A 27,960-nucleotide genomic window follows, 5' to 3' on the forward strand; every position below is an offset into this window, starting at 1 on the left:
CTCAGTATGTGTAACAGAGTGCAGGCATGGTCTATACATTATATCACACAGGATATACTAGCTGTATCCTGCTGTGTCCTCACACTCTCCATATCTCCATCTCATACTGTGTAACAGAGTGCAGGCATGGTCTATACATTATATCACACACAGGTCATACTAGCTGTATCCTGCTGTGTCCTCACACTCTCCATATCTCCATCTCAGTATGTGTAACAGAGTGCAGGCATGGTCTATACATTATATCACACACAGGACATACTAGCTGTATCCTGCTGTGTCCTCACACTCTCCATATCTCCATCTCAGTATGTGTAACAGAGTGCAGGCATGGTCTATACATTATATCACACACAGGACATACTAGCTGCACCCTGCTGTATCCTCACACTCTCCATATCTCCATCTCAGTGTGTGTAACAGAGTGCAGGCATGGTCTATACATTATATCACCCACAGGACATACTAGCTGTATCCTGCTGTGTCCTCACACTCTCCATATCTCCATCTCAGTATGTGTAACAGAGTGCAGGCATGGTCTATACATTATATCACACACAGGACATACTAGCTGCACCCTGCTGTGTCCTCACACTCTCCATATCTCCATCTCAGTATGTGTAACAGAGTGCAGGCATGGTCTATACATTATATCACACACAGGACATACTAGCTGCACCCTGCTGTGTCCTCACACTCTCCATATCTCCATCTCAGTATGTGTAACAGAGTGCAGGCATGGTCTATACATTATATCACACACAGGTCATACTAGCTGTATCCTGCTGTGTCCTCACACTCTCCATATCTCCATCTCAGTATGTGTAACAGAGTGCAGGCATGGTCTATACATTATATCACACACAGGTCATACTAGCTGTATCCTGCTGTGTCCTCACACTCTCCATATCTCCATCTCAGTATGTGTAACAGAGTGCAGGCATGGTCTATACATTATATCACACACAGGTCATACTAGCTGCACCCTGCTGTGTCCTCACACTCTCCATATCTCCATCTCAGTATGTGTAACAGAGTGCAGGCATGGTCTATACATTATATCACACACAGGTCATACTAGCTGTATCCTGCTGTGTCCTCACACTCTCCATATATCCATCTCAGTATGTGTAACAGAGTGCAGGCATGGTCTATACATTATATCACCCACAGGACATACTAGCTGTATCCTGCTGTGTCCTCACACTCTCCATATCTCCATCTCAGTAAGTGTAACAGAGTGCAGGCATGGTCTATACACTATATCACCCACAGGACATACTAGCTGTATCCTGCTGTGTCCTCACACTCTCCATATCTCCATCTCAGTATGTGTAACAGAGTGCAGGCATGGTCTATACACTATATCACCCACAGGACATACTAGCTGTATCCTGCTGTGTCCTCACACTCTCCATATCTCCATCTCAGTAAGTGTAACAGAGTGCAGGCATGGTCTATACATTATATCACACACAGGACATACTAGCTGTATCCTGCTGTGTCCTCACACTCTCCATATCTCCATCTCAGTATGTGTAACAGAGTGCAGGCATGGTCTATACATTATATCACACACAGGACATACTAGCTGTATCCTGCTGTATCCTCACACTCTCCATATCTCCATCTCAGTATGTGTAACAGAGTGCAGGCATGGTCTATACATTATATCACACACAGGTCATACTAGCTGTATCCTGCTGTCCTCACACTCTCCATATCTCCATCTCAGTATGTGTAACAGAGTGCAGGCATGGGCTATACATTATATCACACACAGGACATACTAGCTGTATCCTGCTGTGTCCTCACACTCTCCATATCTCCATCTCAGTATGTGTAACAGAGTGCAGGCATGGTCTATACATTATATCACACACAGGACATACTAGCTGTATCCTGCTGTGTCCTCACACTCTCCTGATCTCCATCTCAGTATGTGTAACAGAGTGCAGGCATGGTCTATACATTATATCACACACAGGACATACTAGCTGTATCCTGCTGTGTCCTCACACTCTCCTGATCTCCATCTCAGTATGTGTAACAGAGTGCAGGCATGGTCTATACATTATATCACACACAGGACATACTAGCTGTATCCTGCTGTGTCCTCACACTCTCCTGATCTCCATCTCAGTATGTGTAACAGAGTGCAGGCATGGTCTATACATTATATCACACACAGGACATACTAGCTGTATCCTGCTGTCCTCACACTCTCCTGTTCTCCATCTCAGTATGTGTAACAGAGTGCAGGCATGGTCTATACATTATATCACACACAGGTCACTGCATCCTGCTGTGTCCTCACACTCTCCGGATCTCCATCTCAGTATGTGTAACAGAGTGCAGGCATGGTCTACACATTATATCATACACAGGACATACTAGCTGTATCCTGCTGTGTCCTCACACTCTCCATATCTCCATCTCAGTATGTGTAACAGAGTGCAGGCATGGTCTATACATTATATCACACACAGGACATACTAGCTGCACCCTGCTGTGTCCTCACACTCTCCATATCTCCATCTCAGTATGTGTAACAGAGTGCAGGCATGGTCTATACATTATATCACACACAGGACATACTAGCTGCACCCTGCTGTGTCCTCACACTCTCCATATCTCCATCTCAGTATGTGTAACAGAGTGCAGGCATGGTCTATACATTATATCACACACAGGACATACTAGCTGTATCCTGCTGTGTCCTCACACTCTCCTGATCTCCATCTCAGTATGTGTAACAGAGTGCAGGCATGGTCTATACATTATATCACACACAGGTCATACTAGCTGTACCCTGCTGTGTCCTCACACTCTCCGTATCTCCATCTCAGTATGTGTAACAGAGTGCAGGCATGGTCTATACATTATATCACACACAGGACATACTAGCTGTATCCTGCTGTGTCCTCACACTCTCCTGATCTCCATCTCAGTATGTGTAACAGAGTGCAGGCATGGTCTATACATTATATCACACACAGGACATACTAGCTGTATCCTGCTGTGTCCTCACACTCTCCGTATCTCCATCTCAGTATGTGTAACAGAGTGCAGGCATGGTCTATACATTATATCACACACAGGTCATACTAGCTGTATCCTGCTGTGTCCTCACACTCTCCATATCTCCATCTCAGTATGTGTAACAGAGTGCAGGCATGGTCTATACATTATATCACACACAGGACATACTAGCTGTATCCTGCTGTGTCCTCACACTCTCCATATCTCCATCTCAGTATGTGTAACAGAGTGCAGGCATGGTCTATACATTATATAACACACAGGACATACTAGCTGTATCCTGCTGTGTCCTCACACTCTCCATATCTCCATCTCAGTATGTGTAACAGAGTGCAGGCATGGTCTATACATTATATCACACACAGGTCATACTAGCTGTATCCTGCTGTGTCCTCACACTCTCCATATCTCCATCTCAGTATGTGTAACAGAGTGCAGGCATGGTCTATACATTATATCACACACAGGACATACTAGCTGTATCCTGCTGTGTCCTCACACTCTCCTGATCTCCATCTCAGTATGTGTAACAGAGTGCAGGCATGGTCTATACATTATATCACACACAGGTCATACTAGCTGTATCCTGCTGTGTCCTCACACTCTCCATATCTCCATCTCAGTATGTGTAACAGAGTGCAGGCATGGTCTATACATTATATAACACACAGGACATACTAGCTGTATCCTGCTGTGTCCTCACACTCTCCATATCTCCATCTCAGTATGTGTAACAGAGTGCAGGCATGGTCTATACATTATATCACACACAGGTCATACTAGCTGTATCCTGCTGTGTCCTCACACTCTCCATATCTCCATCTCAGTATGTGTAACAGAGTGCAGGCATGGTCTATACATTATATCACACACAGGACATACTAGCTGTATCCTGCTGTGTCCTCACACTCTCCATATCTCCATCTCAGTATGTGTAACAGAGTGCAGGCATGGTCTATACATTATATCACACACAGGTCATACTAGCTGTATCCTGCTGTGTCCTCACACTCTCCATATCTCCATCTCAGTATGTGTAACAGAGTGCAGGCATGGTCTATACATTATATCACACACAGGTCATACTAGTTGCATCCTGCTGTGTCCTCACACTCTCCGGATCTCTATCTCAGTAAATGTAAAATAACCAGTTTGTATCTCTCTAGGAATTAATATCTTCACTGGAGGTTAGATACGCTCTAACCTCTAAGGGGATCTACTGGAACATGCAAAAGAACCAGCTGGACTCAAATGAATCAGCAAAAACACAATGGAACAGAAAAATCCACATTTTAAACAATCGGGATCCACCATTACCCTCGCTGTGGACCTCCAGGCAGAAAATGTTATACTTTCCTAAAAGATATTTATACAGGTCTGGTTCATATCTCTGGTAAAACAGAATGAAACCAGTACAAGAAATCACATTCAAAGATGTTATTACCATCAGTGATCATTGATAATGTCAGGCAGTAGTGGTCAGGAAGGATCATGGGTAATATCCCATTGAAGGGCATGGGGAGGACCATCAACAAAGGTCATTTTTGAAGTGGACAGTAAAGAACATGAGTAGCTGGTAGAAGACAAAGATATGATGAGTGTGGGGAGAAGACTGGTCAGATTTCTGGGCTGGTAACACAGTGACATGATGTGAGGGGGAGAGCAGGAGTATAATAGGGGCTGATGGCTCCTGATGTATGAGATACACCAGAGAGTGTGGGGAGGAGACTGGTCAGATCTCTGGGCTGGTAACACACAGTGACATGATGTGAGGGGGAAAGCAGGAGTATAATAATAGCAAATGGCTCCTGAATCCCCCACTGTGCATATACATTTTATTCATTAGTTTGTACTGACAGAGGAGGGTGTAGGATAAGAGATTGCTGTAGTGACTGAACAGAGTATGTGACTCTTTTCTGCAATAAGTTTTTATTACTCACCTGTGCTGATATCTGTAGGGATTTCCTCCTCTTTACACTTCTGATCACCCCTCACATACGTCTCTTCTTCTCCCTCTATATCTTCTGCCTTTATATCAGTCACATATGTCTCTTCTTCTCCCTTTATATATTCTGTCTTCATATCAGTCACATACGTCTCTTCTACCTCTATAACTTCTACCTTTATATCATTCACATACGTCTCTTCTTCTCCCTCTGTATCTTCTGTCTTCATATCAGTCACATACGTCTCTTCTTCTCCCTCTGTATCTTCTGCCTTCATATCAGTCACATACGTCTCTTCTCCCTTCATATCAGTCACATACGTCTCTTCTTCTCCCTCTGCATCTTCTGCCTTCATATCAGTCACATACGTCTCTTCTCCCTCTGTATCGTCTGCCTTTATATCAGTCACATACGTCTCTTCTTCTCCCACTGTATCTTCTGCCTTTATATCAGTCACATATGTCTCTTCTTCTCCCTCTATATCTTCTGTCTTCATATCAACAAGATCTTCACTCTAAATGACACATAAAATAATCAAGTCTAATTTAATTGAGAATAAGCAGTAAAATAATCAGTGTATAATACGCACACAGATTCTCTATAGATCATAGAGTCACAGTCACTTTGGTATACTGGTATCTACCTGAAGCTCCTGTGGAGTCCTGTGACTCTCCTCTGTACAATCCTGTGAATAAAGATGATGGGGACATCTCTCTGTGGTATTTCTATTACTGGGTCCATCTATAGGAAACACAGTGACTGAGTACATTGTATATATGTGCTTATCAGGTAATGTGTGTATATAGGGCTCCCAAACCTGCTCTACCCTGTACAATAAATGACAGTCTCCTCTTACCCAGTGATGTGAGGGGCAGGTGATTCTCCATCATCGTGTCCTTGTACAGACCTGTGTTCCTCTATATATTCCCTCTTCTGCATGGAGACATAGACAGTGACATCCTGACACCTTATAGGAACCTGACACACACAATGATATAGTCATCTCCCAGACACATCCCCTGGTTGTACTGTCATGTATTATTACTACAGATATAAGTGATGTTACAATGACACTCTCAGATCCCCTCACCTCCCCAGTCATGTCCCTGTATTATTACTATAGATATAAGTGACGTTACAATGACACTCTCAGATCCCCTCACCTCCCCAGTCATGTCCCTGTATTATTACTATAGATAAAAGTGATGTCACTGTGACACTCCCCTGGATTTAGGGGTTGATCCAATTAGACATGACAGTCGCATCCACGAGTAAGTACAGCTATATGCCACACTTACGGTGCCACCACACACATATAAATATCCATGGTTGCGGGGCTAGATCGGGCCATGAGTGGAGCAGGTTGCAGGTTAGTTGGTGGCGATAACTCACCCCTTTGCGTCTACTTGAATCAAAGCCATAGTATTCCCAGTCATTTCACTCCTGTCTTTGTCTTTAATATAGCATATACACTAGATAAGCTCACTTAAAAAAACAGGGATCATATTTAAACATGCACCACCGAAAGATGTAGTTTGAAATCTGAGAGCTCTCATGGTAAAGGTTGTTTTAAATTACAAAAAAACCCTCTATTTACTCAGGTAGTTACTGTAAGAGGCAATAGGTGTATGTGTGTGTGTAGGTGGTCGAGTGATAAGTGAGGGGTTATATTTTGCAACAAAGGTTAGTTTCTTTTTATCACTCTATATCAGCTCTAAGAAATATGGTGATAGAGAATCAGCCCTTAGACACATCCCCATCTAACACCACTAGTAATACATGTGTCCTGTTATTCCCTAATAACTACAGGGTTATTACAGCTGATGCTCCATCTACCACTGATCTGTATTATTGTATTACTGAGAATCAGCCCTTAGTCACATCTCCATCTAACACCACTAGTAATACATGTGCCCTGTTAGTCCCTAATAACTACTGGGTTATTACATCTGATGCTCCATCTACCACTGATCTGTATTATTGTATTACTGAGAATCAGCCCTTAGTCACATCTCCATCTAACACCACTAGTAATACATGTGTCCTGTTATTCCCTAATAACTACAGGGTTATTACATCTGATGCTCCATCTACCACTGATCTGTATTATTGTATTACTGAGAATCAGTCCTTAGTCACATCTCCATCTAACACCACTAGTAATACATGTGTCCTGTTATTCCTAATAACTACAGAGTTATTACATCTGATGCTCCATCTACCACTGATCTGTATTATTGTATTACTGAGAATCAGTCCTTAGTCACATCTCCATCTAACACCACTAGTAATACATGTGTCCTGTTATTCCCTAATAACTACAGGGTTATTACAGCTGATGCTCCATCTACCACTGATCTGTATTATTGTATTACTGAGAATCAGCCCTTAGTCACATCTCCATCTAACACCACTAGTAATACATGTGCCTGTTATTCCCTAATAACTACAGGGTTATTACAGCTGATGCTCCATCTACCACTGATCTGTATTATTGTATTACTGAGAATCAGACCTTAGTCACATCTCCATCTAACACCACTAGTAATACATGTGTCCTGTTATTCCCTAATAACTATAGGGTTATTACAGCTGATGCTCCATCTACCACTGATCTGTATTATTGTATTACTGAGAATCAGCCCTTAGACACATCCCCATATAACACCACTAGTAATACATGTGTCCTGTTATTTCCTAATAACTACAGGGTTATTACATCTGATGCTCCATCTACCACTGATCTGTATTATTGTATTACTGAGAATCAGCCCTTAGTCACATCTCCATCTAACACCACTAGTAATACATGTGTCCTGTTATTCCTAATAACTACAGGGTTATTACATCTGATGCTCCATCTACCACTGATCTGTATTATTGTATTACTGAGAATCAGTCCTTAGTCACATCTCCATCTAACACCACTAGTAATACATGTGCCCTGTTAGTCCCTAATAACTACTGGGTTATTACATCTGATGCTCCATCTACCACTGATCTGTATTATTGTATTACTGAGAATCAGCCCTTAGTCACATCTCCATCTAACACTACTAGTAATACATGTGTCCTGTTATTCCCTAATAACTACAGGGTTATTACAGCTGATGCTCCATCTACCACTGATCTGTATTATTGTATTACTGAGAATCAGTCCTTAGTCACATCTCCATCTAACACCACTAGTAATACATGTGTCCTGTTATTCCTAATAACTACAGAGTTATTACATCTGATGCTCCATCTACCACTGATCTGTATTATTGTATTACTGAGAATCAGTCCTTAGTCACATCTCCATCTAACACCACTAGTAATACATGTGTCCTGTTATTCCATATTAACTACAGGGATATTACAGCTGATGCTCCATCTACCACTGATCTGTATTATTGTATTACTGAGAATCAGCCCTTAGTCACATCTCCATATAACACCACTAGTAATACATGTGTCCTGTTATTCCTAATAACTACAGGGATATTACAGCTGATGCTCCATCTACCACTGATCTGTATTATTGTATTACTGAGAATCAGTCCTTAGTCACATCTCCATCTAACACCACTAGTAATACATGTGCCCTGTTATTCCCTAATAACTACAGGGATATTACAGCTGATGCTCCATCTACCACTGATCTGTATTATTGTATTACTGTTAATCAGCCCTTAGTCACATCTCCATATAACACCACTAGTAAAACATGTGTCCTGTTATTCCCTAATAACTACAGGGATATTACATCTGATGCTCCATCTACCACTGATCTGTATTATTGTATTACTGAGAATCAGCCCTTAGTCACATCTCCATCTAACACCACTAGTAATACATGTGTCCTGTTATTCCCTAATAACTACAGGGATATTACATCTGATGCTCCATCTACCACTGATCTGTATTATTGTATTACTGAGAATCAGCCCTTAGTCACATCTCCATCTAACACCACTAGTAATACACGTGTCCTGTTATTCCCTACTAACTACAGGGTTATTACATCTGATGCTCCATCTACCACTGATCTGTATTATTGTATTACTGAGAATCAGACCATAGTCACATCTCCATCTAACACCACTAGTAATACATGTGTCCTGTTATTCCCTACTAACTACAGGGTTATTACATCTGATGCTCCATCTACCACTGATCTGTATTATTGTATTACTGAGAATCAGTCCTTAGTCACATCTCCATCTAACACCACTAGTAATACATGTGCCCTGTTATTCCCTAATAACTACTGGGTTATTACATCTGATGCTCCATCTACCACTGATCTGTATTATTGTATTACTGAGAATCAGCCCTTAGTCACATCTCCATCTAACACCACTAGTAATACATGTGTCCTGTTATTCCCTAATAACTACAGGGTTATTACAGCTGATGCTCCATCTACCACTGATCTGTATTATTGTATTACTGAGAATCAGTCCTTAGTCACATCTCCATCTAACACCACTAGTAATACATGTGTCCTGTTATTCCTAATAACTACAGAGTTATTACATCTGATGCTCCATCTACCACTGATCTGTATTATTGTATTACTGAGAATCAGTCCTTAGTCACATCTCCATCTAACACCACTAGTAATACATGTGTCCTGTTATTCCATAATAACTACAGGGATATTACAGCTGATGCTCCATCTACCACTGATCTGTATTATTGTATTACTGAGAATCAGCCCTTAGTCACATCTCCATATAACACCACTAGTAATACATGTGTCCTGTTATTCCTAATAACTACAGGGATATTACAGCTGATGCTCCATCTACCACTGATCTGTATTATTGTATTACTGAGAATCAGTCCTTAGTCACATCTCCATCTAACACCACTAGTAATACATGTGCCCTGTTATTCCCTAATAACTACAGGGATATTACAGCTGATGCTCCATCTACCACTGATCTGTATTATTGTATTACTGTTAATCAGCCCTTAGTCACATCTCCATATAACACAACTAGTAATACATGTGTCCTGTTATTCCCTAATAACTACAGGGATATTACATCTGATGCTCCATCTACCACTGATCTGTATTATTGTATTACTGAGAATCAGCCCTTAGTCACATCTCCATCTAACACCACTAGTAATACATGTGTCCTGTTATTCCTAATAACTACAGGGATATTACAGCTGATGCTCCATCTACCACTGATCTGTATTATTGTATTACTGAGAATCAGTCCTTAGTCACATCTCCATCTAACACCACTAGTAATACATGTGCCCTGTTATTCCCTAATAACTACAGGGATATTACAGCTGATGCTCCATCTACCACTGATCTGTATTATTGTATTACTGAGAATCAGCCCTTAGTCACATCTCCATATAACACCACTAGTAATACACGTGTCCTGTTATTCCCTAATAACTACAGGTTTATTACAGCTGATGCTCCATCTACCACTGATCTGTATTATTGTATTACTGAGAATCAGACCTTAGTCACATCTCCATCTATCACCACTAGTAATACATGTGTCCTGTTATTCCCTACTAACTACAGGGTTATTACATCTGATGCTCCATCTACCACTGATCTGTATTATTGTATTACTGAGAATCAGACCATAGTCACATCTCCATCTAACACCACTAGTAATACATGTGTCCTGTTATTCCCTACTAACTACAGGGTTATTACATCTGATGCTCCATCTACCACTGATCTGTATTATTGTATTACTGAGAATCAGACCATAGTCACATCCCCATCTAACACCACTAGTAATACATGTGTCCTGTTATTCCCTAATAACTACAGGGTTATTACATCTGATGCTCCATCTACCACTGATCTGTATTATTGTATTACTGAGAATCAGACCTTAGTCACATCCCCAACTAACACCACTAGTAATACATGTGTCCTGTTATTCCCTAATAACTACAGGGGTATTACAGCTGATGCTCCATCTACCACTGATCTGTATTATTGTATTACTGAGAATCAGCCCTTAGTCACATCTCCATCTACCACCACTAGTAATACATGTGTCCTGTTATTCCCTAATAACTACAGGGTTATTACAGCTGATGCTCCATCTACCACTGATCTGTATTATTGTATTACTGAGAATCAACCCTTAGTCACATCTCCATCTAACACCACTAGTAATACATGTGTCCTGTTATTCCCTAATAACTACAGGGTTATTACATCTGATGCTCCATCTACCACTGATCTGTATTATTGTATTACTGAGAATCAGCCCTTAGTCACATCTCCATCTAACACCACTAGTAATACATGTGTCCTGTTATTCCCTAATAACTACAGGGATATTACATCTGATGCTCCATCTACCACTGATCTGTATTATTGTATTACTGAGAATCAGCCCTTAGTCACATCTCCATATAACACCACTAGTAATACACGTGTCCTGTTATTCCCTAATAACTACAGGTTTATTACAGCTGATGCTCCATCTACCACTGATCTGTATTATTGTATTACTGAGAATCAGCCCTTAGTCACATCTCCATCTAACACCACTAGTAATACATTTGTCCTGTTATTCCTAATAACTACAGGGATATTACAGCTGATGCTCCATCTACCACTGATCTGTATTATTGTATTACTGAGAATCAGACCTTAGTCACATCTCCATCTAACACCACTAGTAATACATGTGTGCTGTTATTCCCTACTAACTACAGGGTTATTACATCTGATGCTCCATCTACCACTGATCTGTATTATTGTATTACTGAGAATCAGACCATAGTCACATCTCCATCTAACACCACTAGTAATACATGTGTCCTGTTATTCCCTAATAACTACAGGGTTATTATATCTGATGCTCCATCTATCACTGATCTGTATTATTGTATTACTGAGAATCAGCCCTTAGTCACATCTCCATATAACACCACTAGTAATACATGTGTCCTGTTATTCCCTAATAACTACAGGGTTATTACATCTGATGCTCCATCTTCCACTGATCTGTATTATTGTATTACTGTATGCTGTTGCCAAGCAAGAGGACATTGTTACCTACATGTGCATCTAAATTGGCTAAAGATGTATGGGATGTACTAAGGGCCACATCTGTGAGGGAACCTGGCAATCGGATCCCTTGTTTCATCCTCGTCTACCGTATAACCAGAGGCCAGACTTTGTGAGGGAGAAAAGATCCAGACTAATAACGTAATGTTCTTTATTGCGTTATTTATTAATGTGTGATATCCTGTACAAGTAGACGGCTGGAAGACGGGAATAATAATAAATCACATATAGTGACAATCTTACCTGTGGGAATGTTCTTATGTCCACTTCTGGTGTCTGCAATCATCAGAGGCTGGGTGGGGACAGAAGGAGAGAAATAGGTAAATGATTATTAACACAAGTTGTAACCATTGTATCGGAGCCCCTAGCACAAAAAAAACTGAAAGAGGTGGAGACAGATTCTCCTGATTATGTCTCATAGAAGCCGTCTGGATACATAAAATTTATACCTTGAAACCAGAGGGTCTCAATGAGACAGTGGATGTAGATTTCTAATTAATTTCCTCCATAGATCATTCTTTGTGGGGTGCTGCAGGCTCGTCCTGGTGGTTCCCCTGCACTCATGGACCCTTGAGGCAGCCAAATTTACCGGGCTAGTCTGTAATCCCCTAATTATGGTTTATTACTTTTGACCACTTACTGCTAGTAATCCACTATTTTTCACCTATCTAGTGTTCACTCTAGCTCTGGCGGCAGGCAGGGCGCCAGAGACAGAGAGGGGAACTTTGTGCGCCCGAAAGGGGGGCGTGGCCATGAAAAGGGGGCGTGTATATAAGACGCGTCCCCTTTTCGTCATACTTGGGGGCATGCCCAGCACTTACGGACACGCCGGGCAGCCCCCAAGCGCTGCAGATAGGGAGAATAGATGCCGGGCGCATGCGCCCGGCGTCTATTCTCCGGCGGTGACCGGGTCACCGCACATTTCTCCACCCGCGGGACACTGCGTCCCGCGGGTGAAGACGGCACCCGCAGGCTGTGAGGGCAGGGCGCTTTTTGCCCTCCTTCTGGAGGGCAGGGCGCCGCGCCCCGCTAAAACAGCCTAGCGGGGACGCTACATATCACACGAATCATTGACCCAAAGGATTTCTGACCCTCGTATCTAGCTTATATCAGATCCCAGTTTTCTGCCCCCCCCCCTCCCATCCTCCCTCCCTACCCCTTTTTCTCCCCTTTTCTGTTTTTTAGAATGAGATCGGTTTATCCATTCATATTTAACCTTCATTGGGGAATCATTACTCAAAGATGATAGTATATAAATTTATTAAATCACCTTATATACAAGGTTGTTATACTACATCTAAACCCAGGTCGATTTACACTATTTGCCAAATATGGTTTCATATTAATTAATAAATGGTATAGTGTTTATTTTTATGTTTTATATGTTTTTCTTATATTGCATACCTCCTTCGTCTATATATCTGTAGTCCACTGCCTTGAAGTATTTATTTTATTACAAAATATGATTAGAAGCATGTTATGAGTACAAATAATTTTAGAAATATAAATATATATGTAGTTACATATGTGCTTTTGTACTAGACACTGTCGAATGATCATTATTGTTAAATACAAATTTTTATGATTTATAGAATTTATTTTTTGCCAACAAGTCTAATGCTGGTCATCATTATATTATATTATTTAAAATTATCATTATAATTATATCATTATATTGTTTAAATAAATGATGTTATTATTATAATAATATTCAAAAATTAGAGGATTGTCAGTATCAGTGGTTCTTAGGAACTTTCTAAACAACATATCACAAATGATGGATCCATAACACCTGTCCTGATTGCATGGAGACCTCCCTCTGTCTCTATTTAATAAACAACAGGAAGGAATCTAGCATATGCTCCTGATGAAGGTGCCAGGTGCACTGAAACGCATTGAGCTACTTCTTATGTCACCGGCTTGACTCCATCAGCTAGAGAGAACTCTTTCACTATAAGGCATCAGCGTTCAAGGTCCTTACCAGAATTAGCACCTTAGCCACAAGCGGACACCACAAACCTGAGATCAGTACTGAGACCGCTACAGCCGGCCGGCACTACCTTCCAAACCATCTGCGGCTCAGAGATCAGCGTCCCTGCGGCTCACATACTATATGAAATAGCCACACCTCCAGGACATCATACATACCTGGCTCCATCTAGTCTGCCGAGTCTCACGGAGTAGTCTGCCACAATCCGGTGCATGTGGCATACAGACTACGTCCCTGCAGCTTGTCCAGCATATGAGACAAATCACTGTTCAGAACGGCGCTATTATCTGGCTCCGACATAAATTACGGTCTCACCGGGAAGCTTGTTATTCAATACGGTGTCTATAACATTATTGAGTATACCAGATTTCTGTACTGTGGAGTGAACTGCTCATTTCTGCTGCCAAACAGCAGCAACGTGTTTTCGGCTTACCATGGTTTGAGACCTTGCAATATAAGCTTAAATATTTTGACTGCATATTGGTACACGTTGCTCAATTATTAGAAACAGAATAATCACTCTTCATATGTTTCAATTAACGCTGCTACACAAGATTAGCTACATTGTTCTCCACCAATGGAATGCTGGTGACAAGGTTTAGTTGTATATCATATCTTTATTTTTAATAATATCTAATTTTTTAACTATTTATCACAATTGATTTATTTTGTGTTTCCTGGAAAACTTCATTGCACAAAAATATTACATGTTTGTGTTTATATAAAATGTTATAGGTTTCTTTATATTATTTATGTTTTATTAAAACATGTTTTTATATATTTAAAAGACTTGTTGGCTCTGAATAGTCTTTGAGTGCGCAGTCAATATTTCTCTTTATAGTTTCACAACTTGGGAGGAGAATAAACCTCTCTTATTAGACAGCAGCACCATACATATTCACATCACAGAGACACGCGCACTAGCGCATCCACATTTTCACTATTAAACTTCCCTTAACACTAAACACTAGTTGATTACAATATATATTATATATATATATATATATATATATATATATATAAATAAATAATAAAAGTTGTTGATGTCCGCACTCAATGCAAAAAGTTTGACCAACAATGTGGTGCTCCTCAAAGATCCAAATAGGTATCCAAAGTACAAAACCAGCAGAGTAGGAGGGCACTCACTGGGTATTGTAGTAGTAAATAAAGTCACATCTTTATTACTTATCTGTTAAGACATAAAAAGTTGACGTTTCAATCCACATTGGGACCGTCTTCAGGACATGTACACATAGGTCTCTCCACAACCACTGATCACTGATGTGTGGGAGCCACCTTACATAGCAAACAGTCTACCTCTGACCCTTCCCTCTATACCATAACAGTCTACCTCTGACCCTTCCCTCTATACCATAACAGTCTACCTCTGACCCTTCCCTCTATACCATAACAGTATACCTCTGACCCTTCCCTCTATACCATAACAGTCTACCTCTGACCCTTCCCTCTATACCATAACAGTCTACCTCTGACCCTTCCCTCTATACCATAACAGTCTACCTCTGACCCTTCCCTCTATACCATAACAGTCTACCTCTGACCCTTCCCTCTATACCATAACAGTATACCTCTGACCCTTCCCTCTATACCATAACAGTCTACCTCTGACCCTTCCCTCTATACCATAACAGTATACCTCTGACCCTTCCCTCTATACCATAACAGTATACCTCTGACCCTTCCCTCTATACCATAACAGTCTACCTCTGACCCTTCCCCCTTAATTAGCTCAGACAGGAACTAGCACTGTAATCACATATGTGTTAAAATTAATCAAAAAATCTTATAACAGACAAGTGCAGACAGCAGCGCTTAGACACATCCTTAAAGGGCAATGTTATAGCATCTGCAAATAAAGAGAAAAATCGGCATAGTTAACTTTACCATGCCACATCCAAGATGGCGCTCAACACTCTGCGCTCCACAGAGAGCACCACATTCGTGTCAACTTAGGTACACTCCCCCACCAGAGCGCACACCAATCAAACTGGTGGGAGGCGCCAGGGTGGAAAACATAAACATAACGGTGACCCTCCAATGTCAGCGAAGCTCCTGTCACTTAGCGCACCTCCCTCAGAGATCGTTTCACAACTCACACATATGGAGATGAATGTCACACATGTAGTAATATCTCACTGAGTTACCATCAGCTCATGCGCCCCTCCACAGGCACAGCATAGATAAATTAGCAGCTGCAGACCAATGTCATACATATACATGGCTCTCGTATTAAGGACTCAATCATAGTCAGAGCTGCACATTGCTGTATGAACAGATGTATCATTCAGAGTTAAGCGATCAAGGACTGCCATTATAGATACATCTGTCTCAGTAAAAATGGGCCATCGATAGGTCCTAACACGGGGTGCGCTGGCCCGAGACAATCAGACTAATATCAGTCTGACTGGGGAAGATCCAGGTGGCCATTAAACCAAATCAGTGAACACGACCGTATGCACCATAAGCAATCTGTGATAACTGAGAAAACAAACAAAAAATTTACATCATAGCTGGCCAATCAGAAACTAAATAACAACAGCAATCATATATATGGTAATGACATTAATCATCATCATAGCTCATGGTAATAAATGAGCTAAACAGTATACTGAAGTCATTGCAAGTGGACTATTACCCACCACACTTACATATTACCCACCACACTTACATATGCAAATATAGAATACAAAAAAGAAAAAAATTCAATAAAAAATAAAAATACTGAGAAACGAAAAAACACTAAAACATAAAAATACAGAAAAACTCCAATGACACTGTATCATGAATAGTGTGTCCATGATAATATTATGATACTGAAACCATTTAGCGCAAGAAGATATTGTATGGGTTGGATTTGTTTAATAGTGCTCACTCTAGGTCTGGCAGCAGGCAGGGCACCGGACCAACAGTTAGGGCACTTCTATGCGCGCCGAAGGTGTGGCCAAAGTAAACGGGATGTGTTTTTATGACGCATCCCCTTTTCGTCACTCCTGGGGCGTGCCCGGCACTTACGGACATGGCGGGCAGCCCCCAAGCGCTACAGTCACAGTGAATGGATGCTGGGCGCATGCACCCGACGTCCGTTCACCGGCGATGACCACTGCGCCGCCGGATTCACCACCCGTGGGACACTGTGACCCACGGGTGGAGACAGAACCCGCTGGCTGTATCAGCGGGGCGCCGCGCTGGAGGGCAGGGTGCTTTCTGCCCTTGAGAAATAGGGCAGGGCGCGGCACCCTGCTGAAACATAGCCTAACGGGAACGCTATTTAAACCCCGTGGGGACACTGTGTCCAGTTAAAAAAAAAATCTATCTAACCTCACGTTGGCGTAATGTCTTGGCACGGTCATAACCACGAGGAAGAATAGGAACATAATCTATTAGCATGCACTTAAGACTTGATACAGAGTCTCTCTTTGGCAAAATGTCGGGCTACCGGTTTATCTGAATCATTATTCAACAGTGCAGTCCGAATAGAGGAGCGATGGTTGGCCATACGTTCTCTAAAATTACGTGTGGTCATCCCCACATAGTGTTGGCCACAAGTGGAAATAATCAGATAAATCACATGATCTGAAGTACAATGCAACTTGTGCTGGATTTTTTTTTTTCTACCACTATGTAGATATACATACATACAGAATATATATATATATATATATATATATATATATACACACACACACACACACACACACACACAGTCAGGTGCATAAATATTGGGACATTGACAGAATTTTCATATTTTGGCCTCTATTCACAATTGCTTTGAAAGTAAACAAACAAGATGTGCTTTAACTGCAGACTTTCAGATTTAATTTGAGGGTAATTACATCCAAATCAGGTGAACGGTGTAGGAATTACAACGGTCTCTATATGTGCGTCCCACTTTTTAAGGGGCCAAAAGTAATGGGACAAACTAAAACAATCCTAAATCTAACTTTCACTTTTTAATACTTTGTTGCAAATCCTTTGCAGGCAATTACAGCCTGAAGTCTGGAACGCATAGACATCACCAGACGCTGGGTTTCATCCCTGGTGATGCTCTGCCAGGCCTCTACTGCATATGTCTTCAGTTCCTGCTTGTTCTTGGGGCATTTTCCCTTCAGTTTTGTCTTCATCAAGTGAAATGCATGCTCAATCGGATTCAGGTCAGGGGATTGACTTGGCCATTGCATAACATTCCACTTTTTAGTCTTAAAAAAACTCTTTGGTTGCTTTTGCAGTATGCTTCGGGTCATTGTCCATCTGAGTTCTGAAGCATTTGACTGAATATGAGCATATAATATTGCCCGAAACACTTCAGAATTCATTCTCCTGCTTTTGTCAGCAGACACATCATCAATAAATACAAGGGAACCAGTTCCATTGGCAGCCATACATGCCCACACCATGACACTACCATCACCATGCTTCACTGATGAGGTGGTATGTTTTGGATCATGAGCAGTTCCTTTCCTTCTCCATACTCTTCTCTTCCCATCACTCTGGTACAAGTTGATCTTTGTCTCATCTGTCCATAGGATGTTATTCCAGAACTGTAATGGCTTTTTTAAATGTTGTATGGCAAACTCTAATCTGGTCTTCCTGTTTTTGAGGCTCACCAATGGTTTACATCTTGTGGTGAACCCTCTATATTCACTCTTGTGAAGTCTTCTCTTGATTGTTGACTTTGACACATATACACCTACCTCCTAGAGAGTGTTCTTGATTTGGCCAACTGTTGTGAAGGGGTTTTCTTCACCAGGAAAATAATTCTTTTGTCATCCACCACAGTTGTTTTCCGTGGTCTTCCGGGTCTTTTGGTGTTGCTGAGCTCTCCGGTGCGTTCTTTCTTTTTAAGAATGTTCCAAACAGTTGATTTGGCCACACCTAATGTTTTTGCTATCTCTCTGATGGGTTTGCTTTGAGTTTTCAGCCTAATGATGGCTTGCTTCACTGATAGTGACAGCTCTTTGGATCTCATATTGAGAGTTGACAGCAACTGATTCCAAATGCAAATGTCACACATAGAATCAACTCCAGACCTTTTACCTGCTTAATTGATAATGAAATAATGAGGGAATAGCCCACAACTGTCCATGAAATAGCTTTTGAGTTGATAGTCCCATTACTTTTGGCCCCTTAAAAAGTGTGAAGCACATATAGAAACCGTTGTAATTCCTACACCGTTCACCTGATTTTGATGTACTTACCCTCAAATGAAATCTGAAAGTCTGCAGTTAAAGCACATCTTGTTTGTTTAATTTCAAAGCCATTGTGGTGGTGAATAGAGGCCAAAATCTGAAAATTCTGTCAATGTCCCAATATTTATGCACCTGACTGTATATAGTTCAACAAGGAAACCGCACTCACAAGCCTCCAATTTCCTCAGCTGCTGGGGTGCCACATCTCAGGGAAGTCCATCTCACAGAGACACCCAGATATATTGAGAGTATATTTGGAGAGCACTCACCAGACTAAAAGATTTTTATGCAAAAGGTAAAAAGTTTTTAATCCATATAAAGTCGGTCGTCGACGTTTCGGCTCACAACAAGCCTTTGTCAAGACATAAATCCACCAACACTAACGAACAGCAACTATTCGTTAGTGTTGGTGGATTTCTTATTGATGTCTTGACAAAGGCTTGTTGTGAGCCGAAACGCCGACGACTGACTCTATATGGATTAAAAACTTTTTACCTTTTCCATAAAAATCTTTAAGTAGTCCAGTGAGTTCGTTTTCTCTCTCTCTCTTCTCCCCCCCCCCCCTCCCAAGGGTGGGAGCACTGCTGCTTATAGCTGTTTATTACTGTGATTAAAAACTCCCAGACACAAATAGGTTACACTATAATACACAAAATATAAAAAAGGCCAAAGGTTCTATATGGCACCTAAAATCAAATGCGCAGACGCTTTAAGTGGTTACTGACGCTTTATTATACAGATTTATTAGACCATAAGTGATACAGATAATCACTATATACGTCTCCCATCACACAGCTGGTCAATGCTGAGGGGTTATTGGCCCTGGTTAGACGTTCTGTGTATTTCCTGACTTATTGCGCTATACGTATAACACCTCGGTCATTTCTTACTGACACTATTACAGGTTACATTATATTATTAGTAGGGAGAGTGCCCCAAAATATAGAGAGAACTTCCTGCTTCTATAGTTGCTACATGTGTAATGATAATGCAGCACCAGAGTCTGCTCCAGCTGTATTATAGTAACAAAAGGATCTGCTCCACCCGTATTATGCCAATACTGAGGCCTACTCCACCTGTATTAGACCAACTCTGGGGTCTGCTCCACCTGTATAATGGTGATGCAGCACCAGGGTCTGCTCCAGCTGTATATTAGTAACAAAAGCATCTGCTCCACCTGTATAATACCAACACTGGGGAATGTTCCACCTTTATAATGATAATGCAGCACTAAAGTCTGCTCCAGCTCTTTATTAGTAACAAAAAGTTCTGCTCCACCTGCAGTATACAAACATTGGGGTATGCTCCACCTGTACTATGATAATGCAGCACCAGAGTTTGCTCCAGCTGTATGTTAGTAACATAAGTTAGTTTCACCTGTATCTAACCAACACTGGCGTCTGCTCCACCTGATACATCATAATGCAGCACCAGAGTCTGCTCCAGCTTTATTACAGTAACAAAAGGTTCTGCTCCACCTGTATTACATCAACACTGGGGTCTGCTCCACTTATATAAAGATAATGCAGAGTCTGCTCCAGCTGTATATTAGTAACAAAAGGTTCTGCTCCACCTGTATCATACCATCACTGGCACCTGCACTACCTGTGCATATATATAATGCAGCACTAGAGGTTGCTCCAGCCGTATCAACGTAAAACCAGGGTTTGGCACACCTGTATTATATAGAACACTGGTGTCTGCTCTACCTGTATGATAATAATGAGGCACCGCAGTCTGCTCCCCTGTATAATAATAATAAATACCATCACCTGCTGCTTATTCCTCCTGCTGGAAGCGTCACCCGGAAGTTGAAGTAAATAAAAGAAACGCCCCCTCTACATAGCCCCGCCCCCTCATCTCCATGTAGTTATGGCTACTATCTACCCCGCCCCCGTATCATAGTGACCGCCCTCCTCTCATTCCCCTCAGTGCGGTGATTGGCAGCAGCGAGTAGCCAATCAGACGGCACAAAGTAGGAAGGACGTCCTGTAACTAGAAGCCACCGGCAACTGCCGCTCACAGCTTCATCACTAGAGTAACATGAGTATAGTCTAATGGTGTCCTCATGTACGGTGACCGGCGGCCATATTGTTATAGTCTCCCAGTCACAGAGCAGAGGGGGCGGGGCCACAGGGGCTTTAGCTGCCATTTTGTTATAGACATTCCTGACAGCCAGAGCCAGGTAACGTCTCCTGTATATATTAATTATATTATTATTATATAGGGGAGAGGGGACTGTACAGTGATATATGAGGGGGAATAACACAGCTCCCACCACACACTGATATGTGGTATTATTATTATATAGGGGGAGAGGGGACTGTACAGTGATATATGAGGGGGGATAACACAGCTCCCAGCACACACTGATATGTGGTATTATTATTATTATATAGGGGGGAGGGGACTGTACAGTGATATATGAGGGGGAATAACACAGCTCCCAGCACACACTGATATGTGGTATTATTATTATTATATAGGGGAGAGGGGACTGTACAGTGATATATGAGGGGGAATAACACAGCTCCCAGCACACACTATGTGGTATTATTATATAGGGGGTAGGGGACCGTACAGTGATATATGAGGGGGAATAACACAGCTCCCAGCACACACTATGTGGTATTATTATATAGGGGGTAGGGGACCGTACAGTGATATATGAGGGGGAATAACACAGCTCCCAGCACACACTGATATGTGGTATTATTATTATATAGGGGGGAGGGGACTGTACAGTGATATATGAGGGGGAATAACACAGCTCCCAGCACACACTGATATGTGATATTATTATTATTATATAGGGGGAGGGGACTGTACAGTGATATATGAGGGGCAATAACACAGCTCCCAGCACACACTGATATGTGGTATTATTATTAATATATAATGGAGAGGGGACTGTACAGTGATATATGAGGGGGAATAACACAGCTCCCAGCACACACTGATATGTGGTATTATTATTATATAGGGGAGAAGGGACTGTACAGTGATATATGAGGGGGAATAACACAGCTCCCAGCACACACTGATATGTGGTATTATTATTATATAGGGGAGAGAGGGATCCGTAGAGTGATATATTAGGGGGAATAACACAGCTCCCAGCACACACTGATATGTGGTATTATTATTATATAGGGGGAGGGGACTGTACAGTGATATATGATGGGGAATAACACAGCTCCGAGCACACAGTGATATGTGGTATTATTATTATATAGGGGGAGAGGGGACTGTACAGTGATATATGAGGGGGGATAACACAGCTCCCAGCACACACTGATATGTGGTATTATTATTATATAGGAGATAGGGGAATGTACAGTGATATATGAGGGGGAATAACACAGCTCCCAGCACACACTGATATGTGGTATTATTATATAGGGGAGAGGGGACCGTACAGTGATATATGAGGGGGAATAACACAGCTCCCAGCACACACTGATATGTGGTATTATTATATAGGGGAGAGGGGACTGTACAGTGATATATGAGGATGAATAACACAGCTCCCAGCACACACTGATATGTGGTTTTATCATTATATAGGGGAGAGGGGACTGTACAGTGATATATGAGGGGGAATAACACAGCTTCCAGCACACACTGATATGTGGTATTATTATATAAGGGAGAGGGGACCGTACAGTGGTATATGAGGGGGAATAACACAGATCCCAGCACACACTGATATGTGGTATTATTATTATATAGGGGAGAGGGGACTGTACAGTGATATGTGAGGGGCAATAACACAGATCCCAGCACACACTGATATGTGATATTATTATTATATAGGGGGAGGGGACTGTATAGTGATATATGAAGGAGAATAACACAGCTCCCAGCACACACTGATATGTGGTATTCTTATATAAGGGAGAGGGGACTGTACAGTGATATATGAGGGGGAATAGCACAGCTCCCAGCACACACTGATTTGTGATATTATTATTATATAGGGGGAGGGGACCGTACAGTGGTATATGAGGGGGAATAACACAGATCCCAGCACACACTGATATGTGATATTATTATTATATAGGGGGAGGGGACTGTACAGTGATATATGAGGGGGAATAACACAGCTCCCAGCACACACTGATATGTGGTATTATTATTATATAGGGGAGAGAGGGAACCGTACAGTGATATATGAGGGAGAATAACACAGCTCCCAGCACACACTGATATGTGGTATTATTATGTAAGGGAGAGGGGACTGTTCGGTGATAAATGAGGGGGAATAAAACAGCACACAGTTATATATGTGGTATTATTATATAGGGGGTAGAGGACTACAGTGTTGTATGAGGGGGAATTAAACAGCTGCTGGCACTCACTGATATGCTGTATTTTTATTATTTAGGGGAGAGGGGTTCATAAAGGGTCATTCCATATCAGTTCCCCCAAAACAAATTAATTGTCCGCCACTCTTCTCAGATTAAAAAAAAAAAAAAATGTCATCAGAGCGGATGTAATCGTTAATTTCCAAAACATTGATTTTTCAATTTATTAAACTATTACTAATCGCGACTTATTTATTCAGTTTATTTCAAGTATCATGGCTGTTTATTAAGGAATCTCCATGAAATTTGGAGGCTTAAGGTAACCAAATTACTTTATCTGCCTTACTTTTCGAATTGCAACAAAATTTCAAGATTTTGGAACAGAATTAAAAATGCAAGGTTAAATCAACATTAGATATACCCATTTTTTGGGAATTACTGGAAGACAATATACACTGTCTGCTGACACGTGACCATTACAACAGGTTCCAAACAAGGGGAAAATAATGTTATTGTTGACTCAGCTTCAGTTATGTTTACGTTTTTACATTTCTAGGTTTCTTATGTTAATTATGGATGCTGTACAACAGTAATCAAATGTCAATTTCATACTTTTTTTCTCTCCACTATAAAACAGAGTACCATGCTGATTTTTTTTTTGTGGTAGTAATGTTAACCTTTCTTAAGCACCTAAATAAAATTGAGATATCTAATGTTGCTTTAACCTTGTGTTTTTAATTCTGTTCCAAAATCTTTAATCTGTCCTGTAACTCGAAACGTAAGACAGATAAAGTAATTTAGTTTGGCTTTTTAGATTCTGAGAAAAAGTTACCTTAGAGGTCCAAATTTCATGGTGATTCCTTAATAAACACCTGTGATACTTCAAATAAAGTGAATAAATAAATAGACATTAGTAAATAGTTTAATAAATTGAAAAATCTATATTTTGGAAAAGTCAGACAGTTGAGATATTTGGCAGAAATAGTTTTTTTTTTTACATTATCTGTCAACTAAAAATTTTTATGGAAATTCTGAGTTGGGTGGTGGACACACCAGGTTAAACTGGTGTGGAATGACGCTTCTTCAAATCATTAATATCGGACTCATATCAATTAAGTTCTTCGAATTCTTCGACATCGGTCCAAAATCGATCAAGTTCATCAACATCGGATTCAAATCTATCAAGTTCTTCAATTCATCAACATCAGTCTCAAAACAATCCAGCTCTCAATCAGCATCATCGGTCCCAATCCGAGTCTGCCCATTCCTTCAGTATTTTATGTCCAGTTCCATTGCAACCTCGTGTTCAATAAAGACTTTCTATTCCTGTTCTCACCTTCGGGCCCATCATCCACTGCCGTATCTCTACCTCCTCACATCTATACTTGAGGAAGTTGTGGCTCAAGCCACATAAGTTCATCCACATCTCTTAAATCTCTTCTTTAACCTCCCACACCTGTTCCAACCCAAACCAACCCTCCGGTGTGACAAATGTTATGTAACTGGATACTTATAATGACAGGTGTGTAGTCAGGAGCATAGTGAAATATAAAATGTTATTGAAACAAAAACATAATCCAGGCAAATTACAAAAACAATGGTGCACTCTGTAATCGATGAGGCAGATTAACATGCAGCAATAGGAGGGACAGCTTGCAGAGGCCCAGCTGGCTTTAGCTGCACAGATTATGGGCTGGAGGTATACAGAATGGATACAAGCAAAGGTATAAAGCTGCAGAGTAGATGAGACAGACTCATGGACAGCAGTGGAGCTGCAGTTTGCTGAAGTCCAATAGACTGGATATCAAGTTCAGGCCGTGGAATACAATCCAGGGAAAACAATCAATGACCAGCAGGGGGCATGGTCAGGGGCAGGAATAAATAGTCTGTGAGGCAGGTGATAAAAAGTGGAGTAATATTAACTCCTGTATGTGAGGAGACAATGTCAGATACAAAATAAGGGCCAGTGTCCTAACACCGATGTAACTTATTTCTAGTGGCGCAAAGAGATTTTGATATATGTCTCTTGGAGGAATAAGGCCCCCAGCCAGGAGAGGAGCATTGGTGTAACCTTATGCAGTACAGCATTGTATGACAGCCCCTGAGGAGTCTTATGGAGCTGGTACACAGGAACCTCTGACAGACACTGACCAGGGCTCTATGACTGGGGGGGAAGGGGAGACTTACTGATCACTCAATGTTACATGTCTGACTGTGTTACATGTGTTCTCTGTGATGTCTGTTATATTTATTCTATTTCTTTCTAGAAAGTCCTTCTCTGAGGAACCAGAGTTTTATTACACATCACACGTTCTGTATTCTCACTGATTCACTGAGGATGGACAAGAACGGCAGTCACCGTACTGAAAGGCTCTTACAGCTCACCCTGGAGATCATCTACGTGCTAACTGGGGAGGTGAGAGGGCCTGGGGCTATCACACAGACGTCACTTCTATCTATAGTAATAATACAGGAACATGACTGGGGAGGTGAGGGGATCTGGGAGTGTCACAGTGACATGACATATCTACAGTAATATTACAGGGACATGACTGGGGAGGTGAAAGGATCTGGGAGTGTCACAGTGACATGACATATCTACAGTAATATTACAGGGACATGACTGGGGAGGTGAGGGGATCTGGGAGTGTCACAGTGACATCACTTATATCTATAGTAATAATACAGGGACATGACTGGGGAGGTGAGAGGATCTGGGGGTGTCACAGTGACATCACTTCTATCTATAGTAATAATACTGGAACATGACTGGAGAGGTGAGGGGATCTGGGAGTGTCACAGTGACATGACATATCTACAGTAATATTACAGGGACATGACTGGGGAGGTGAGAGGATCTGGGAGAGTCACAGTGACGTCATTTATATCTATAGTAATATTACAGGGACATGACTGGGGAGGTGAGGGGATCTGGGAGTGTCACAGTGACATCACTTATATCTGTAGTAATAATACAGGGACATGACTGGGGAGGTGAGGGGATCTGGGAGTGTCACAGTGACATGACATATCTACAGTAATATTGCAGTGACATGACTGGGGAGGTGAAAGGATCTTTGAGTGTCACAGTGACATGACATATCTACAGTAATATTACAGGGACATGACTGGGGAGGTGAGGGGATCTGGGAGTGTCACAGTGACATCATTTATATCTATAGTAATAATACAGGGACATGACTGGGGAGGTAAGGGGATTTGGGAGTGTCACAGTGACATCACTTATATCTATAGTAATAATATAGGGACATGACTGGGGAGGTGAGGGGATCTGGGAGTGTCACAGTGACATCACTTATATCTATAGTAATAATACAGGGACTTGACTGTGGAGGTGAGGGGATCTGGGAGTGTCACAGTCACATCACTTATATCTATAGTAATAATACAGGGACATAACTGGGAAGGTGAGGGGTTTTGGGAGTGTCACCGTGACATCACTTATACCTATAGTAATAATACAGGGACATTACTCTGGAGGTAACAGGGATCTGGGAGTGTCACAGTAACATCACATATATCTATAGTAATACCCTAGCAGCAGTTAGCCACTCTCAGATATTAGTATCAGTCCCACAATCCTCCCTGGAGTTGGGATTTAGCACATTGCTCGCAGTATGTTATTTAATTTTTTTCACTGACACACAGATGTCAAAGCTACAGGAGATACTATATATTCTACATTTTCCTATATATAGGAGACTGTTACAAGACTTTTTATTGTGAAATAGTCTTCTTGTATATTATGCAAAGTTATCACCTGAATAAACACCCCCATTTAAGTGGAGCTTAATTGACCATCTCATTGTTGTCTCCCCCAATAAACAGGATTACACAGTAGTGAAGAAGACATCTGGTGAGTGTGAGATACCCAGCAGCCATCCCCCTGTGTCAGGAGGACTCAGCAAGACCCAGACCCCCATCATGGTGCCTCCACCTCACTCACTGACACATGAGAGACACAATGACCAGAAGATCCTGGAACTCACCAACAAGAACATGCAGCTGCTAACTGGAGAGGTGACTGCTGGAATGGGACATTATACAGTAACACCGGGGGATGTGTTTGGGTGATGACTGGGAGAGGTGACTGCTGGGAATGGGACACTATACAGTAACACCAGGGGATGTGTCTGGGTGATGAATGTAACATTGTGTGTGTCAGGTTCCTATAAGGTGTCAGGATTTCACCGTCTATGTTTCCATGCAGGAGGAGTATATAGAGGAACACAATGATCTATACAAGGACGTGATGATGGAGAAGCACCAGCCCCTCACATTACTGGGTAAGAGGAGACTGTCATTTATTGTACAGGGGAGAGCAGGTATGGGGGCCTCTTATATATATATACATCATCTGATAATCACATATATACAATGTACTCAGTCA

At 41.4% G+C, this 27,960-nt stretch overlaps 2 protein-coding genes across 2 annotated transcripts in view; one reads left to right on the forward strand and one right to left on the reverse strand.

The window, feature by feature from the left end:
- Nucleotides 1-21,067, reverse strand: part of LOC148473807 (uncharacterized) — a 32,287-nt gene extending 11,220 nt beyond the window's left edge. The window contains exons 1-4 of the mRNA XM_088459419.1: nucleotides 21,015-21,067; nucleotides 12,289-12,337; nucleotides 5,632-5,729; nucleotides 4,983-5,502 (exon numbers count right to left, since the gene is read on the reverse strand). Coding sequence (XP_088315545.1) covers nucleotides 4,983-5,502; nucleotides 5,632-5,729; nucleotides 12,289-12,331 — 661 coding nt within the window. The 5' untranslated portion in view covers nucleotides 12,332-12,337; nucleotides 21,015-21,067. The remainder of the gene's footprint in view (nucleotides 1-4,982; nucleotides 5,503-5,631; nucleotides 5,730-12,288; nucleotides 12,338-21,014) is intronic.
- A 326-nt stretch (nucleotides 21,068-21,393) lies between these two features.
- Nucleotides 21,394-27,960, forward strand: part of LOC148473808 (uncharacterized) — a 227,874-nt gene continuing 221,307 nt past the window's right edge. Inside the window, exons 1-4 of the mRNA XM_088459418.1 lie at nucleotides 21,394-21,427; nucleotides 25,817-25,965; nucleotides 27,399-27,590; nucleotides 27,781-27,856. Of these exons, the coding sequence (XP_088315544.1) occupies nucleotides 25,888-25,965; nucleotides 27,399-27,590; nucleotides 27,781-27,856 (346 nt within the window). The 5' untranslated portion in view covers nucleotides 21,394-21,427; nucleotides 25,817-25,887. The remainder of the gene's footprint in view (nucleotides 21,428-25,816; nucleotides 25,966-27,398; nucleotides 27,591-27,780; nucleotides 27,857-27,960) is intronic.

Source organism: Taudactylus pleione, unplaced genomic scaffold, assembly GCF_031769625.1.
Source record: "Taudactylus pleione unplaced genomic scaffold, aTauple2 ptg000910l, whole genome shotgun sequence".
Taxonomy (NCBI): Eukaryota; Metazoa; Chordata; class Amphibia; order Anura; family Myobatrachidae; genus Taudactylus; species Taudactylus pleione.